The sequence below is a fragment of the Arvicanthis niloticus genome, chromosome 20, assembly GCF_011762505.2.
Source record: "Arvicanthis niloticus isolate mArvNil1 chromosome 20, mArvNil1.pat.X, whole genome shotgun sequence".
Lineage (NCBI taxonomy): Eukaryota > Metazoa > Chordata > Mammalia > Rodentia > Muridae > Arvicanthis > Arvicanthis niloticus.
In genome coordinates, this window is record NC_047677.1 from 28,267,131 (window position 1) to 28,285,913 (window position 18,783).

The 18,783-nt window shown below is 43.0% G+C and overlaps 1 protein-coding gene across 2 annotated transcripts in view; it reads right to left on the reverse strand.

Annotated features, from left to right (window-relative positions):
• Nucleotides 1-378: 378 nt before the first annotated feature.
• Nucleotides 379-18,783, reverse strand: part of Tet1 (tet methylcytosine dioxygenase 1) — a 65,271-nt gene continuing 46,866 nt past the window's right edge. Inside the window, exons 6-12 of one of the 2 annotated variants that reach the window (XM_034523721.2) lie at nucleotides 13,815-14,026; nucleotides 12,828-12,978; nucleotides 11,329-11,424; nucleotides 9,325-9,414; nucleotides 7,816-7,953; nucleotides 6,849-7,095; nucleotides 379-4,375 (exon numbers count right to left, since the gene is read on the reverse strand). In XM_034523721.2, the coding sequence (XP_034379612.1) occupies nucleotides 3,495-4,375; nucleotides 6,849-7,095; nucleotides 7,816-7,953; nucleotides 9,325-9,414; nucleotides 11,329-11,424; nucleotides 12,828-12,978; nucleotides 13,815-14,026 (1,815 nt within the window). In that variant the 3' untranslated portion in view covers nucleotides 379-3,494. Of the gene's footprint in view, nucleotides 4,376-6,794; nucleotides 7,096-7,815; nucleotides 7,954-9,324; nucleotides 9,415-11,328; nucleotides 11,425-12,827; nucleotides 12,979-13,814; nucleotides 14,027-18,783 lie in introns of both variants that reach the window. The other variant, XM_076917127.1, reaches the window with a different exon arrangement.

Consider the following 18,783-nt stretch of genomic DNA (forward strand, 5'->3'; position numbering starts at 1 on the left):
GAAAAGGGAAGTCTGTTCTGTTCAGTTCTAAGAGCAGAATGGCCCTTAAGCAGTTAGGTGAGAGAGCTCAGGGTTTGAGCTCTGCCTTCTAAGTAGACTTCTGGTGCAGCAACAGCCATCACATTATCCTTTGTCACAATAGTTCTTGTTAGAGAATCTCTAATATAGATGAAACTCAGTTGTATTAAATCTAGACTCAAAAAGATTCCCATGCATTGAGGGGTGAAACTCAGGGTAGCTTTGTGTTAAAGGCTACATACACCCACTTGTTTGGCACAAAGGTAAATGTACCCACAATCGACAGAAGATGTCATGTGATGATGTGATAGCTTTGTCCCACACAGAAGTCTCATTATATATATATATATATATATATATATATATATATATATGAATGACTAATCTGGGGTTAATTTTGTACAAGCTATTGTGAAATGATAATCAGAAGTAGGTTACTTCATGTGAATCAAGTCAGTACATCATTTACAAAAGAATAGCCATTCAGTTAACTACTGAATGGGGTGAATGACTTACAGCTTTCACCTGAAGCATTTCTGTGTCTACAAATGCAATGATTATGCTTGGGAAATCACTTACGATGTGGACTTGTCCCCAAAATTTTGCCTCTATTAGCCTCAAATCCCAACAATATATTTGAATAACATTTATAACATAATCTCTTTGGTACCTGGTCTTATTTGGTACTTTGTAGAGTTGGAAACAGGACATACATGAGGCCAACCAGCACAAGAACAACAAAACAGGAGAGTGGAGTACAACTTTAATCCCAGCACAGAGGCAGGAGCAGGAGGATAATTCTGTGAATTCTGGGCTAGCCTGGTCTGCCATGTGAGTTCCAAGACAGCCAGGAACACGTAGAGATCCAGTCTCATAAAAGCAAAACCCACCAAAAATGGATTTGAGAGGGCAAGTGATGTATAAATCTATAACAGGCAAGAATCCTATCATCAGCAGAGCTACTGTGGAATCCATGTAGCAATGTATCCAACGTCCACATCATGGACAGCCTTAACCAGCGCTTCACAGACAGGGAAAAGAAACAAAATCCAACTAAAATAAAATAGTAGAGATGTAGAAAGACTGTTAGATGGGTAGGTTGGATAAGTGACTGTCATCTCACACCATTCTTAAAGCAGTGTCTAGCCAGCAGAGGTACAGCAGAACACTGACCCGTCAGAGGGTGTCTATAAAGCACATCAGAGACCATGAAAGGAGTACGATGAAGTTTCCACAGAGGGCTGTTGGCTGAGGCACTCCATCTCTAATGTTAAGTTTAGCAATGGAACGACAACATTTTTGTTGAAACTGATTGGTTTCATGTACTTATTCTGTCAAACTACAGCTAGATTCATAAACCCCAACAGTCCCACTAATCAACATTGGTGTATACAACTGATTAAGCACCGAGAATGTGGTCTTATCGTTAAAAACACATCAGCTTGAATATTTATTACTGTAGCTCTTAATTTATAGGTAATTGGTTATGTCCTTAGAAAGTAATTCCAACCATTCTTTATAAGTTTGTATTACAAGGAAAAACAAACCAATCAAGTCAAATTGAGAAGCATTCAATTAAATGTACTTTGGAGGGATGGACTGATGAAGGACAAATAGAGGCTGGAGAAGATTCTATCTAATGGTCTGAAACCGTAAAGGTCAATTCACGAGGGAGCATTTCTGATGGGCTACACTAACAGAAACCTAACTGAAGTAGATAAAGCAGTAAGCTATCACATTACACACCTCCGTAAGAAACATCAGACTTAAAACACTGAATCAGATCAACAGTTGTATGTGTCCCGGGAGCATGCGTCTGTCTCCTTGTACACGACGGAATATCAGTGGACATGTCCTTATTTGCAATCGCTCCTTCTTCCTGAACTTGCCTCAGTCAGAAACTTGACACTTTGCACCATGTATCATTTTAAATAAGTTATTCTCTAGAGAGCTTACTGTAACTGTTTACATTTGCACCAAGATTATGGTAGGTGTGGGCTGCTTTTGGCATCTCTGAGAGGCACCATTAGGATTCCTGAAGTACGGGAGCCCTAATCCAGATCTAAAGACTCCAACCCCATGAAAGTCATTAGCACCTGTGCTTGGATCCCACTGAATGTGAACCGTCTCTTGGTTCTAGGCTTTTTTGTTTGGGGAAATCATTCTTGTGTATAAATAAGTCAATTAAGCAATGGGCAGAACACTGGAACACTAAAATAATCAGGATGCTGTTTTAGCTGTGACCTTCAAAATAGAAGGTCAAGTTTGGGTTCCCATTTTTCTAAACCCGACGGAGTAAGATGAATGAGTAGTCTGGCTCTCAATATCACCATGGGACTCCAGGGTAAGTAAGAGTGACAGTGCGAATGCTAGCTTGTCCCCTCAATTATCTCTACAGAATATTTCCTTCTCATTTGGGAAGGACATGTTATTCTCTCATCTTGAAGCACTGGGAACCTTTGACTAATCCCAATTTGCCTCCTCTGCCTTTTGAAAACACCTGTCATGGGTCATATACTTAATTCATGAGGCGACTTCAGAACACAATATTTCTTTTCTAGTTAAAAGGGGGAAATTGATATTGGTGGTATTTTGTATTTTCAATTGTTTCTAGAGATCCTCTATTCTGTAAGTAAAGAACAGAAGTCATGTTTTATTTGATACAGGCTGAGGTTATCGGGACTCTACGCAGCAAGAACGAATGACTTTTCTGGTATTCAAATATGCACACATAATAGACAATAGGATTCTGTTACTATACTATTTCAAGTTACTCTTAAAAATAGAAAGTGCTTTTTAAAATATATACATTTACAGTTAGCGAGCAGCCTCCAACCATCACTAGAATAAAGAACTACTTTATATAGGAGAAATGTTTTAAGAGAGAAAGCATTTCATTGGTCTACTTCAAAGAAATGCGCAGACATGATGGCAATGATTGGAAGATGCTTGAACAATGGCACCATAAAACAATCACTCAGCTCACTACTACTGTGTGGATGTGGTTAGAGCACCAGGAACTGTGTACAATTAACACTACATCTTGGTTTTCACATCTTATTGCAGGAACCTGTTGTTATAAACCCTCTTAATAGTAAACAAACAATGTAAAGCACCAGACTCTGTGGTTCTAGCATGGCCAATACCTAACCAAGATGTTTAAGTATTTAAAACTATAAAAATTGTATTTTTGCTGAAAATGTTTACCTTTTACCAATTCTCAAAATATTATCACAGTTAAGTACCCACTCTTTTTTTTTTTTTTTTTTTTTTAAATTTTTACCTCGGAGTTGAAATGGGCCAAATCAAGCTACAGTAAACAACAGAACGACTTTCTTTTGAACAGCACCAAAAAAAAAAAAAAAAAAAAAAAAAAAAAACCCAAAAACAACCAAACAAAACAACAAAACAACAAAACAACAACAAAAAACAAAACCTACACCACATTAGCAAAGGCATTAACAGGAGAGAAGCCTTTAGACCCAACGGTTGTAGGGTCCCGCGACGTGAGTGAGAGAGTAGGGGGACACGGTAACAACATTGTCGCGGGTTAAGGTTGATGAAACTCGAGAAGGAATTTGGTATGATAAATTGGCCTCGGGGGATAAATCAGTTCCCTCCCGCTCTGCGGGCTTTTTTTTCGTTACTTTTTTACATTTACAGTTAATCTTGTTGATATCAAACCCATGATTAGGCTTATTTAGGCTTTTGTGCTGGTAGAATACAAGGGACACACGGAAAGGGAGCCCTCGTCTGGGAGAACCCAGGGAGGTGGTCGCGTGAAGCTCCTTCCGGGCACACTCAATCAGCACAGAGCCGTGAATGGGCGCTATCGCCACTCCACCAAAGGCAGGATCAGTGTAGATCTCCTCACTATCAGACCAAAACTCATCGAGCTGAGGGAAGTTATCGTCCTCGGGGCGTTGAGGCTCATCAGCTTCCGTGTGCCGCTCATCTTCCACCTTACAGGAAGCCGGTTTCTGAGGATTGCTGAGGAAAGGGAGCTGCTGGTTTGACTGGTTAGAAGTTAGCTGCTCAGATGGACTAGTGAGAGGCTCAGCATGAACTGAAGAATCTGCTATGGGAAGAGATGGGTGAGGAAGTGCAGCCACCTCAGCAGGTTGCACCATTCCAGAACATTCCCCAGCAGCTGCATTAGCACCACTGTGTGCTCCAGAAGGCATTGTGCAGTGGAGACTGCTACTTGTTTCTGGAAACCCACCTGAGGCTGTTTTATTGTACATACAGGTAGATGTTTCTGTGGAGGAAGCCTGCAGGGGACAGAAGTCTGTAGATTCTTCTTTCACTAGGTGAGAAGTGGATGAGGCTGAGGAATAGCTCTTAGTGTTGTGTGAACCTTAAAAAAATAAAAATAAAAAAATAAAACTATCTCACTGGTGTTCATAAACACGAAGTTACACCCAGAAAACAACCAAAGAAGCTATTTGGCACCCGTCACTTGTTAACTAGTATTTTGAAATGCTTTTCTCCCTCCTGGGTAGGGAAGCACTCTATCACTTTGCTATAACTATGCCTGTGATAATCTTTGCTTTGATTTGTTTAAGACAGTGTCTCTCAGCATGGCCCTGGTTATCCTGGCACTCGCAAGGTTGACCAGGCAGTTCTCAATATGTGGGTGGAGACTCCTTGTGGGAGTAAGGTATCCAACAATCCTTTCACAGGGATCACCTAAGACCATAAGAAATATCAGATACTTACATTACAATTCATAACAGTAGAAAAATTATAGTTTTGAAGGAGCAATGAAAATAATGTTACGATTGGGTGGCTGTCGTCAATGACATGAACTGTGTTAAAGGGTCACACCATCAGGAAAGTTGAGGATTAGTGATAAAGACCACACTAGACTGTAATTTATCGCTCTGCCTCCCAAGTGCCGGGATCAAAGGCATGTGTCCTTTTTACTTTTTAAAACTGTATCATAGGTATTGGAGAGTTAAAAACACTTGTTGCTGTTGCAGAGAACTAGGTTTGGATCCCCAGTGCCCAGAAGGAAGGCACTGACAACTGTCTGTAACTCTAGTTGCAGGGGACCCAACACCCTCTTCTGAACTCAGGAACCAGGCATGCATGCGGTGCAAAGACATATATTCAGGAAAAATGCATGCGTCTGAAACAGGGTCTTTATAGACTAGGTTGGGCTGCAGTTTACAGCGTCCTCCTGCCTCAGTACTGGGATTAAGAGCATATGCCAAAATGCCAAGCTTTCTAATGTTTTAGGGTCATGCCACAGATTTAATTCCAGGACTTCCCATACTAGTCAAGTATTCTACCAGAGCCTTAGCTCAGCTGATGGTGCTCGTCCAGACAACAATTCTCCCTCACGATCTCTTCATCTTAGGAGCAGCCAGTGCTCCTCCTTTACTAGGAGCCATCTTTCCTGCTCTCCACCGTTCACTTCAAAGTGAAAAAACAGCCCTGGGCATCCTAGTGTAATAGAATAGACACAATTAGGTCTGTGACAAAGATTTCTAACTCATCTTGAAAAGTCTCTACGAGCCAGGTGGTGGTGGCGCATGCCTCTAAGCCCAGCACTTGGGAGGCAGAGGCAGGCAGAATTCTGAGTTCAAGGCCAGCCTGGTCTACCCAGAGAAACCCTGTCTCGAAAAAAACCAAAAAGTCTTTACGAATTAAAGAATTTTGAGGTACTTTAAAAATAAAAATCTGTGTTCAGAGGGAAAAAATCTCAAAGGCACTGTAAGAGACATTGTTATAATCATTCCAAGAATAAAAAAAAAAAATCCATAGCAAAAATTTGAAAAGTGATCACATTTGGACCAATTAGCTCTGGAATTCATTGGAGGGATTACGCATCTGCTTTCACCCCCACATCCAGTTCCAGAATCATCAATTCAATGAGATGGTGAGAAGCATTTCCAGTCTTGTGATATGGACCAAGATGGGGGAAAAGCTGAAACCTCAGTCAATGAACTAGGCAGACAACACTTCACCAAGAAATCAATAGGAAACAGGAAAAACAAATCATTGTGCATTATGAGCTGCAAGATCTAAAGATAATTACACTTTAATAAAAAAGGTATTTAGTTAAAAAGCCAGACAGTGGAGGTGCACGCCTTTAATCCCAGCACCAAAGAGGCAGAGGCAAGTGGATCTCCGAGTTTAAGGCCAACCTGGTTTACAGATCAAGTCTGAGGACAGCTAGGGACACAAAGAGCAACCATGTCTCAAAAAATGAAACACCCAAAGAACACCCATCCTCCCCCCACCCTGCAAAAACAACAACAACAAATCTACAGTGTTACCACAGTGTTATTTACCAAAACCAATCTCACAAACAACAACAACAACAACAACAACAACAACAACAACTACAACCAGGAGTTGATAGCTGGAGAGATGGTTCAGTGGTTAAGAGCTCTGGCTGCTCTTCCAGAGGTCCTGAGTTAACTTCCTAGCAACCACATGGTGGCTCACAACCATGTGTAAGGAGATCTGACGCCCCCTTGTGGCACACAGGTATACATGCAGAGCAACTCATACAAACAGGAGTCAAACTTGACCTAGACCTTAGATGGGAGAGATCTAAGTTTGAAGCAAATGGAAGGTAACACAATGATCTGTGGATATCTATGAATGAGGACCAGGCGAGGATCGGAAAATAGAAATGGTCTCATCTCCTTGGGGGTGTGGTAGGATGGGCTGGAAGCCAAGAGAAAAAGAGCAAGTGCAAGTTCAAGCCCCTTCCCACCCGGCTCCTGCCCCCAGGGACAAAAGCTCTGCAAGACCTGACACACCTGGGGATCCCCTTGTGCTGGCAGAGATCCTCTTCTTTCTGAGGCCACCAGTACCTGATTTGTTGTTTTTCTCCTTCATTTTGGCCCTCTTCCCACATCGAGGAACAGGCTCAGTGAAACGTAGTCGCCTTTTCCTGGTTGGCCCATTGACTTGGATGGCCCCAGATTGGATTTTGGCTTCCATCCCTTCCACGAAGCCAAATTCATCAGTGTCTGCGAGCCGGTACAGTGGGAGGACGTGGAGCTGCTCGTCCCCAGGAACACTTGTGTCACGGCCGTCTTTTCGAATCAATGTACAAACCTGAGGGACAGGAGGGGGATAAAGCATGTTCTAGCAATGCTGGGCATCACCTACAGCAGGTGTGTTGGTTTGGAAAAAACAACAACAACAACAACAAAAAAAACCCAAAACTGGCCCCTTAGACTCACATATTTGAAAGGGCCTATTACAAAGAGTTTAAATCCACACTGGTATAGAATACACAGAGACCCAAGAGTCTTAGCATCCTGATTGCTGGGATTAAAGCCTTGTCCAACAACAAATATTTCTTTTCTATACATACTCTAGTGGTTTGAATAGTTTGGCCCCTATAGAATAATGTGTTTGAATTCTTGGCCCATAGGGAGTGATACTATTAAGAGGCATAATGCCCTTGTTGGAGGAAGTGTGTCACTGTGGGGGTGGGCTTTGAGATCCTGTCCTCAAGCTCCGCCCAGGACAAAAGAGATTCTCCTGGCTGCCTTCAAGATGTTCAAGATGTTCCACCCCTTCTGCAGTATAGTATCTACCTGCATGCTGCCATGTTTTTGCCAAGATGATTATGGACTAAACCTCTGAAACTGTAAGCCAGCCCCTACTAAATGTTGTCCTTTATACGAGTGGGTGTGGTTAGGGAGTCTGTGCACTGCGAGATGGAAACCCTAAATAAGATGCATCCCTTACAATCAAAAATCTTTTTCAATACAATTACATTTGAGGAGCACAGCTAAAGCACAAAGGACTAAGGGACTCAGTGCATACCACAGTGCTTCCATTGTTCATGTTGTGGATGTCCTTGTGAGAATGGGCGCAGAAATCCAAGCAACAGGTGACACCAGAGAAAGGGCGCCCCGCTTCATTACCAAGTCGACAGTCTCCAGCAATGTGTTCATATTCCACCTTAGAACGAAATGTCAAAACTGTAAAATAATGTTCTATCCAGCCAAGATTTCTTCCCTACTATATTCTGTGTGTGAGTTTGGATTTGTGTCTCGATATGTGTGGAAGTACCCAGGAAGGGGAATAAAAGTGTATCAAGGGCTTGTAGGTAAGATGGCTCAGTGGATAAAGGCACTTGCTGCTGTGGTTAGAGAATGGAGTTAGAAACCAGTTGCAGGCATGAACTATTCACCTCCAAACACAATGAACACCCTAATCAGATACCAAGGTGCTGGGCAGGAGAGATGGCTCAGCAGTTAGGAATACTGACTGCTCTTTCACAGGAATCCGAGTTCAAATCACACTTGGCAGCTCATAAATGTCTGTGATTTCAAGATCTGACATCTTCACACAGACATGCAGGCGAAACACTAATGTTCATAAAATGAAAAAAAAAAAAAAAAAAAAAAAAGCAGAATATGCTAGCAAGAAGCTCTTTTTGGGTGTGTGTGGGGGTGTAGAGATAGTTTCTTGATGTAGCTCCTGGCTGTCTAGGAACACTCTGTGTAGACCAGGCTGGCTTCGAATTCAGAAATATGCCTGTTTCTGCAGGGTTTCAAAGCACTGGGATTAAAAAAGTTTTGAGCCATCACACCCAGTCCAGCAGGTACTTAACCACTGAGCCATCTTTGATAAACAAGGTTTTTTGTACATCAGGATGGAGTCCCACCTAAGTCTGTTCCATCTACAGTTTTGTTTGTCTTTGGCAGTTCTGGAGACCCTAAAGGGCAATAAGGCATTACCTCTCAACTGCATGCCCCACTTTTGCCGTAGGCTTAATTCACTCACTGAGCCGTTAAAGTGAAGTCTAGGCTAGACAGGAACATATAAGGCTGTCTCAAAACCTAACAGAAAAGCCCTACTTGAGTATTTTTGAAAGGCATCACAATAAGAAAGCATCCATTTAAAGAGCTTTCAGGGCAGGAGAGGTGGCCCAGACTCTAAGGATGCTTGACATCCAAGCCTGCATACTGGAGTTTGCATCTTAGCACCCATACAGAAAGCCTTGCTTTCTCTGTGTATGCTTTTCCCAGAGAGGGTGGAAAGAGGAAGGAGGGTCACTGCTGTTTGAGGGCTATCAGTAAATTCGAGAACCACATTCAGCAAGAGATCCTGTCTAGAAGACATAGAGTGCTAAAATGTAAACACATGGTCCTCACATGTGTTTACACACAGGCAAGTATACACACCATCTGACGACTGTTTTTAATAAGAGGGCACATATTTAAGAGGAATATAGAAAAAATTCTATGAATAGTAACTTGTTCAACAGAGAAATTTGAAATATGCTTTTAAGGTCATTTCGAAAGGTTCTAAAACAAAAAAAAATACCTGATTTTGATAAGCAACGGGAGCCATCTGCTTATAAATTGGAGCTAATACTGTAGCCAACTCTTGTAGATTCTGCTCAAGCTGTTTTTCCTACAGAAAAAGATAACCCATGGAATGCAACTTTAAAACATGTTAGTTATGTTAAAGTGAGTTATAGGTGTGCATCAAACGCCACTACAAATAATTCCATATGTGACGGGCTTACAGTTCATATCCTAATACAGTGGGTAGAACGACCGTGACAATAGAAATCTATGCAGTGAAGAATATACTCCAACATAGAATAAAAGGTACACTTACTTAATAGAATTGGACACTTGAAGTGAACACAGACAAAGTTCCTGAAGGCAAATTGAGCTATAAAGATATGCATGTAACATCTTACCCAGTTTCAAATAAGCATTACTATGAGCTATATGTTTAACTTAATTTCTTGGTAATTGTGTTAATCATCTTTTTAGTATCTCTCAGTCTTCCTCAATTTTTAGCATTTGTACCAGGGAACCCTGTTAATGAACCTCAGAGCTGTTGTATGTACACAGAAATCTACAGCGTCTGAAAGAGCACAGAGGACTGAACCGTTTGTTTCCCAGCCTCTACACGGTTTACATTTACATGGCTTTATTTGAGTCATTGAAATCTTTACATGTATCATTGGCTAGCCTGCCAAGTTTACGTTACAGAAGTTCTGAGCAGGGTCCATGTTTCAGGTTACAGGTCACACTGTTCTATCAAGTCATTCTGCTCAAGAGCAGACATCTAAGCTTGGAGCATTTGATTTTTCTAATGTGAGGAGCTGGTGGTGCCACCTGGGACCATGGTGGCCAGTGCCACCTGGGCCACATCTGGGTCCATGGCCCTACAGCAGCAGGAGTCTGTTACCACCAGAGGCCAGGAGGACATCCCTGGTCCGATCTGTCTAAAGGAGACATGTTGGTGTCTGAGGGTGGGCTTTGTGGAACTGTCCCTGTCCCTCACCTGGGCATCACGGAAGAACTGGCCTTCAGTGTGAGTAGAAGCTGACCTAGCCCCTAACCTCCTGCAGTGATCTGAGAAGCAGCCTCACACACTGCAAGAATTGTGGGTGAGCCAGCCCTGCAGGTATGAGCTTAGGAGAGCTGGCCCTTGGTACTGGTCATCCACGAGGTGGCGTGGAGCAAAGAGGGATACCCTCCTCCCCCACCTCATCCCTGGCAGCAAGTGGGAGGCCTGGCATTAGGGTTTAGAGAGCCAGAGAGCTGGCCCTGTCCATGGGGGTGGCCAGTGAGCAGACCCCCCTGGGGCATGAGAGCCAGTGGACTGACCAGCTCCACTTCAGATGTCCCTCAGGTTCCAATCCAGGGCTTTAAGTTTGTCTACCCCAACGTCTACACCACCAGTGAACTGCTGGAGCACTTGAAGAGGCCAGTCCTACTGGTCCAAAACTACACGACACAGGGTAACAGGATACGCTAGAGGCCTAACAATGACCTTCAAGTATTGGTAGGGTCAGAGAAACCAGAGGCCTCATATGACGAATGTTTACCAGTAAAGGCACATGGACAAAAGGGTATATTTCAACACATGGTGACACATCACAGCTTCACAACAAGGTTGTTTTTTTTTTTTTTTTAAATTAGGGGGGAGATTGTAAGGGTCATGAGGGTAAGGAGAGATAAATGGGATTGGGGTACATGATGTGAAACTCACACGTGCACATGCCATGTACAAACACACATTAAAAAAAAGTTTAATAACAATATTGTGATGCATCAGAGAAAGCGATTCATACATGCAGTTTGGTGGAATGCTTTGATCTACTTAAATGAACTTATTTAGGGATGCCGAGAGGGCATGTTTGCAATCCACCATCTCTGACATGAATAATCTTTACCCTAACAAAACACGAGAACATTCCCACACCCATTCAGCCATAACCGCTCCCCAGCCTCCCCATCTTGTTCAACAAGAATGACTTATAAATTCATGCTTCAATTTAAAAACTGAGTAAAAAACTGGACCAACCTCTTTGCTTATGAGGGTCTTGCGGTCTGGAGCCATCCATCCGGTTTTCACGCCACTTCCTTCAGAGCTCATTCCAGTGATTCTCTTATAGTAGTTCTGTGGAAAGTAAACTTTCTTAGTTTTGTTGTTGCTGCTGTTTTTGTTTTGTTTTGTTTTATTTTTGAGACAGGTTTTCTTTGTTTAGTCCTGCAACTTGCTCTCTAGACCAGGCTGGCCTTGAACTCAGAGATCCTTCTGTCTCTGTCTTGTGAGTCCTGGGAACAAAGGCATGTGCCACTGCCACCCTGTGGCGGTAAATCTCCAACCCAAATAAGCCCGGTCAATGAAAACACAACTCACTAGTTATGAATACAAGCTGCACGCCTAGATTGGGCAGATCCGCCACTACACTACTCTAGTCCCCAGTTATGAGAGCCTTATAACTCATGGTTTTATCAGGCTCCTGCTCCATTGTCCTTCCACCTCTGTCTTCTCCTTCTCCCTTCTCTCCCCACTCTCCCCACTCTCCCTACTCCCCCAAACTTTTCAGTTCCACCTTTCCTTCTACTGCCCAATCACCGGATCTGGCCGTTATTTTATAAGTTAAGGTGGGCAGAAGGTTTACAAGAAGTCACCTGTATACTGATTCACTCCCCTCCCAGGAAAGCGGAATTAGTATCAAAATACAAGACCAGGGCTATCCACAACACCACCGGGTGTTTCTTAGTTTTTAAAATGTAGGCAAGTGAGTTTGTTTGACTCTGGCTGCCCATAAAACTCTAAGTTCTTTTTTTTTTTTTTTGTGGGGGGTGGTGGTGGTGGTTTCGAGACAAGGTTTCTCTGTGTAGTCCTGGCTGTCCTGGAACTCACCAGTTCGAGACCAGGCTGGCCTCGAACTCAGAAATCCACCTGCCTCTGCCTCCCAAGTGCTGGGATTAAAGGTGTGTGCCACCACTGTCCGGCTTCTAAATTCAATTTTTTTAAAAAAAGATTTATTTTTGTATATTTGAGTACAGAATAGCTGTCTTCAGACACACCAGAAGAGGGCATTGTATCCCATTACAGATGGTTGTGAGCTACCAGGTAGTTGCTGGAAATTGAACTCAGGACCTCTGGAAGAGCATTCTGTGCCCTTAACCACTGAGCCATCTATCCAGCCCTTTTTTTGTTTTTAAAGATTTATTTTAAGTATATGAGTATACTGTTGCTGTCTTCAGACACACCAGAAGAGGGCATCAGATCCCATTACAGATGGTTGTGAGCCACCATGTGGTTGCTGGGAATTGAACTCAGGACCTCTAAAAGAGCAGTCAGTGCTCTTAACTGCTCATAAAAATGGTTTCCTCTGGTGTTGGGGAGCAGTAAGACAACTATAATAGTTGAAGTCTTTACCTGACTTAGAAACTTAGTGGTGACATGCATATTTTAGTAATTTGTGACTGTTTTTCAAGCAACTTTTAAGGCACTATACATGGTTCTACACTGTAGATACCACACTGACAATTCAAAAGGAAACTCACATGTAAGGGATAGGTTGGAGCCAGTCTGAATTTTCTGGGGTTTTCACTTCTCCCAAACTTACAGCCGTTGAAATACATGCTCCACGAACAGCCAAAGGAGAAAGACGCTCCGCATGTTTTTGGGTCGATGCCTTGACAGGTGCAGGTACGTCTGGAAGATGGACAGCAGGACATTAGACAAGTCACAGGAATGGCTCATGAACAGGTTATATACTTTCTTCATTAGAACATACCCTGGCTACTTCTAGCCTCAAACTTACCAGCAACCTCTTCCCTCTGAATCCATTCCTGGTTCTTATTTAACTAAAGTGATTATCCAAGCTTCTAAGGCCAGTGGAAAACAAACTTGCTTATGTTTGACTTTAAAGACACAAGGAGGAGAAATAAAGGCAGAAAATCGAAATCGTCCTTTTTAACTAAAAACCTTGATGTCCTCTTGCACCTTGGCTCCTTTGTGTCAAGGAGCACGCACTCCACTGAACACACGATCTCGATCGATTGTGATAAGGCGTTATGAGGACTACAACAGGAATGATGAAAGGAAAGGCTGCTTGCCTCCGGACGTTTCAAAAGCACTACAGAAGATTCTAAATTAGCAAGTTTAGAGTTCTAGGCCAGCTATCTAGATCCTGCCCCCCAAAAGTCTATAAATAAATACATAAATTTGCAAACGTCAGGGAGGAGGATGATGTTACAACACTGGCTCTATCCCAGTAGAGGGCAAGAAAATCCTTAACATCAGAATTTATTGATTTTCTTCTTTATTTTTGGTGGCACTGGGGATTGAGCCTAGCAAGTTCCAAAAGCTAGGTAAGTCCAGTGCAGTCCTAGCTCCAACTCATGGCAGTCCAGCTGCCTCTAACAGTGTGCGGCTTTCCTTTCCTGGTACTTAAGAGGCCTGCTACTCACATCACAGTCTCAGTCGGCAGGTACTTATCAATTTACCGCTCACAACAGAGGGAGGGAGAGCAAAGCAGATTTGATTACTTTTTGTTGAGGGTACATCTTCGGTCGGTGGGATGTCCACTGTAGGACCTCAAGTTCTCAGTGAGCTCATCGTAGAGCCGGTCAGCCATCTGGCGAGGGATACCTTCCCACAGCAGGATAAGAACAACTATCACAGCCGTTGCACAGTGATGGTCTACACGCTCACGAACCAAACAAATGACCTTCTCTTCAGGACCACTTCTTCTGATCACCTGAAAGAACAGAATGTATTCATCTGTGCAAGCATTGTACATCAGGAGCCAGACTTTTTTTTTTCATTCTTTTCTTTCTTTTTTTGGGAGGTGGGGGTGAGGTGGGGTAGGGGAAGTCTTATATATTCCAGGCTTCAGAGTCACTGTAAAAAAATAAATAAATAAAATGAAAAAAAAGTTTTCCATTGAATTTCATGTGTATGGTGCCTTAACTCTGTATATGTATGTAACACATATGAACTTGCAGTGTGATGCAGTTTTGAACACCATGTGGATGCTAGGACCTCTGTAAGAAGAAAATGCTCTCAAATACTGAGCCATCGCTCAAGGCCTGGAAACAACTGGTACTCATGAACTCTTTACACAGGAGGAGCTAAGGTGTGTGCTTTGCCTGCCGCTGAGACAGGGTCTCTGTGTCACCCATGAGGTGACCCTTGCTTAGCTGAACTGATTATACTCCAGGATGAATCTTCTGAGTGTGGACACTACAGCCGCGGAACTGCTTTAAAACGAAGATGTTTGTCTTATTTGAAGAAGTCACTAGTGAATGAAAAAAGTTAAACACATCACTTAGGAGCTGTGTAAGTCATCAGAATACTGAAGGCCAAAAAAATGTAGCTACCCCCGCAGTGGGACGCTCTGGATTTCTTGGAGTCCCATACAAAATCCTGTCTGATTTTTAAAATGTTTCTTCCAAATTAATAGAAGTGGAATAACCCCAAGGAGAGAACATGATCCGCACTGTAAAAAGTCCAGACTAGCTTGGGCTAGAGCTCGGCTGATGGAGTGCAGACCAGGTATGCACAAGCCTCTGTCTCTGTGTCCGGTCCAGCACAGAGCCAGCAAAAAGAAATGCATGTGTCACTGCAGCCCCAGCACCCCTGAGGTAGGGTCAAGAGGAGCAGAAGTTCATGATTATTCGTGGCTAGAAATCTAGTTGGAAGCCAGCCGGGGATATAGGAGAGACCCTGTCTCAAACAAATAACAGTAATCCTTTCAATAAATGGCACCATTTAGCTGTCTACATGAGGTGGGATAAGGAAGAGGTCTGTTTTCCTCTGAGCCTGCGGCCAAAACTGTCAGCTAAATATGGTGGGGCATGACTTTAATCATAGCATTTGGTGGGCAGAGGCATGTTGAAGCCAGCCTGTTCTTCATAAGTGTTGCAGGCCAGCCAGCACTACACAGTGAGACCCTATTTCAAAAAGCAAACAAAAACACAAGGGCAAAAGAGTGCAGGAGTTTCATGTGTGAACTCACATGGTGCAGAGCACTGGCCTTCTGTGCCTCTCTTCTAGAGAACATACATGTGTCATGACATATATGCCCCAGCACCCAGCCATCCATTGACACAATAGTAATAAAAGTGTGAAATGTACACATATCTAAATGTAAGCATGTACACATGTAAAAATTTACGGTATGTAAAAATCGCAGAGGAAGGACCAGCAAGGAGGTGGTTCAGCATATATGGGCACCTGAGCTAGATTACTCGGAAGCAACATAAAGTTAGGCTTCCTGGCATACACACTTCATCCCAGGACTCCTGGTCTCCAGCAAACCAAGGTGACACACTGAAAAGCATCTAAAATATCTGGAGGCCTACCACAGTAGCAAAGTGCTTGACTGGCATGCACTGGGCCTTAAGTTTGATCCCTAGTGCCACAAAGGGAAAACAACAAAACCTTACACACACACACACACACACACACACACACACACACACACATACATATACACACACACATATACACACACACACATATATATATATACACACACACACATATACATATGCACACACCCCACATATATATGCCACCCTCACAAATATGAAGGTAAAAGAAATCCCAATAGAAAGGCCAAAATGAAAAAGATACAAAACATCAAAACCCACATTACATATGAGAGCTGCAGCTGCAGCAGCAGCAAATTAGTATTCCAAGCCTTTTAGTGTCAAAAAAACTCCGGCAGGAACACAGGGCCAAAGGTCAGACACCCGCAGTTACAGAGCACGCCCTCATCCTCTCTGTCTCCCAGCCCTAGCGGGAATTCTATCTGGGAATGGAGTGGAAGCAAGTGGCCAATCACAGGACCATACATCGCGAGTTTGCACTTTTTTGCAGAAATGGGTGACTTAAAAAGAAAACTGAGTATCGGCTCCTGGTTATTACAGGTTCATATTGACCAGTTTCCTAACCATTCTCTAGTAATTCAGAGTCTTCTGCCCTCCTGCAGCAACTGAGGCCCCTAAGTACTGCTCAGAACAGGACAAACACTTGTTGAACAAATAATTTAAAACTGCAAAGTCTAGTGGAGTTACATTTTAAACCCTAAAGTTGATACTATTAATCAAAAGGAAAATGTGTGTAACCCAACCTTCCAGCTTACATTATAGTAAATGCCAGCAAGTAGAGGCTAAAGCAAGAGAAACCCAAGACCCGAGCAAGGCCAGCCAGAGCTATAGGAGACTCTTAAAATTGAGAAAGTGAAATTCAAATCAAATCTTTGTATTTTGCACCTCAAAGGATGTGTCAGCTTGTAAACTGTAGAAGCCAAAGGGCAATGAGACTTGAGAAGAAAACTGTTACCCCAAGTCTTAAGTTTATTCATATTTTATAAGCTCTATCTATCTATCTATCTATCTATCTATCTATCTATCTATCTATCTATGTATCTATCTATCTATCTGCTTTGGGGTGCAGGAAGTCCCAGGACTTACTGAGCAACCATGGTTTATTTGCATACACAGGACATGAGTTCAAATCCTCACCAAGCACCAAAAAAAAATTGGTCATGGCCATGTATCCCTTTAGCCAGGGCCTTGCAGAACAGAGAGAGGCAGGTGGAGGGAATAATGTGGTAAGGAAGAAGGCATCTGTGGCCCTCCCCTGCCATCCTCATGACAGTCACCCTTCCTACATACAGAAAGCCATACCAAGACTTAGGTTGCACAACACGCACTACAAGTTATGAAACTAACACTCTTCAAAATATCTCATATCCTATTACGATTTTGGAGATTGAGTCTGGCTGCATAGCACAGGCTTGCCCCATGCTTGGGATTTTTTACTTCAGCCTCCTGAATCAATACAGTGCTCTTGTTTCCATAGGTAACACTCTATAGATATACTCTGATGTCATAAAGTCACTATTTTATTCTTTTTAATGATTTATTTTATGTATGTCGAGTACACTGTTGTTCTCTTCACACACACCAGAAGAGGGCATTGGACCTTATTATAGATGTGAGCTGCCATGTGGTTGCTGGGAATTGAACTCAGGACCTCTGGAAAAGCAGTCAGTGCCCTTAACCGCTGAGCCATCTCTCCAGCTCCTCCTCAACCCCATTTTTACCCTTTTATTGATTGACTGAGAAAGAGTCAAAAAAACACACTCACCTCTATTCCTCAGCTTTCCAGCCTATAATCTGAGAGATGGAGTTAGATCTCAGTGAAGCACACTTGTCTAGTGTGTACAATGCCCTGATTTCCAGTTCCGGAATAAACTTTTTTTTTTCCCCCTTGAGACAAGGTTTCTCTATGTATCCCTTAGTGTCTTGGAACTCACTCTGTAGACCCTCTCTGCCTAGCCCCTGTTATTAAACAGTGCACCACCACCACCCAGCTATAAGCTAATATTTTTAAGTGTGTGTGCATGGCTCTCAATAGCATAGCATTTGCCTGGCACTTAGGAAGGTCTTGGATTTAATATTCAAACCACAACTAAATAGGTATAGAGATGATGTAAAAATACTCCCTGGGCTAGGACCTCTATCTAAGGTAGAGGCAGCTGTATCTTTAAGTTTGGGGTCAGGCTGATCATAGTGAGTCGCGGGCCAGAGAGCATATGACATTAACATGGATTAATAATAATAATAATTTATGGATTAATAATGGTTCATGGTAGGAATAAACTATATTTTGTCGCTACATCCCTTTGTTGATAAATTGTTTCCCCGTCCCTTTGACAATCTGATTCTTGGTGGATGGCTACATGCAGATTTTGTGTACATTGTTTTGTGTTTCCTTTGAGAAAATACTTTGAGGCAGGTAGGATTATCTGAATTCTTCCAAAGTAAAGGACCCATTTGCATTAATGGTGGATGAAGTTATAGCTCCTAAACCTTCAAAAATGTAAGTGAAGGCACTCATTAGAGGGGACCTTGGAGGGCGGATGGACCTGTGTCTTCAGAAGGAACAGACTGGGGGACTCCATCTTCATTAGCTTTCGGCTGCCTTACAATCAGTCTCTCCAGTCACAACGTCCACCTTCTCCGCTGTTGGCTTCTAGGACCAGCCAGACTATCTTTTTGTGTGTAGCTTCCCACTGTGGATCAGTCAGGACCGTTGGATCTGCTTTGTTGCCCAGATCCAACAAAGCAGAAGCTTCCATAGACCGCCTGGGAAACTTGTACCTGAGGGCCTCCCTCACTGGGCTTGTATTTTGATCAGGATGACATGGCTCTGGGTAGGTCACTTCTGCAACCTGGTCTAGGCAGAGCCATCTTGGGGCCATGCACTCTTCTGGGATGTACCCAAGCCTTTTTGTGACGAGTGGGATAAAACTCAGAAGGCTGTGGAAGTCAGGCTGTCTTGGCCCTGGAGAAGACCCTGAACCAGAACCTCATCTCTGTGACTTCTTGAATAATTACTTTCTAGATGAGGAGGTGAAGTTCATTAAGAAGAACCATCTGACCAACCGTCTAAGGCTGGTGGGGCCCCATCCATCACGGAAGCACTTGCTCCAGCCGTCCT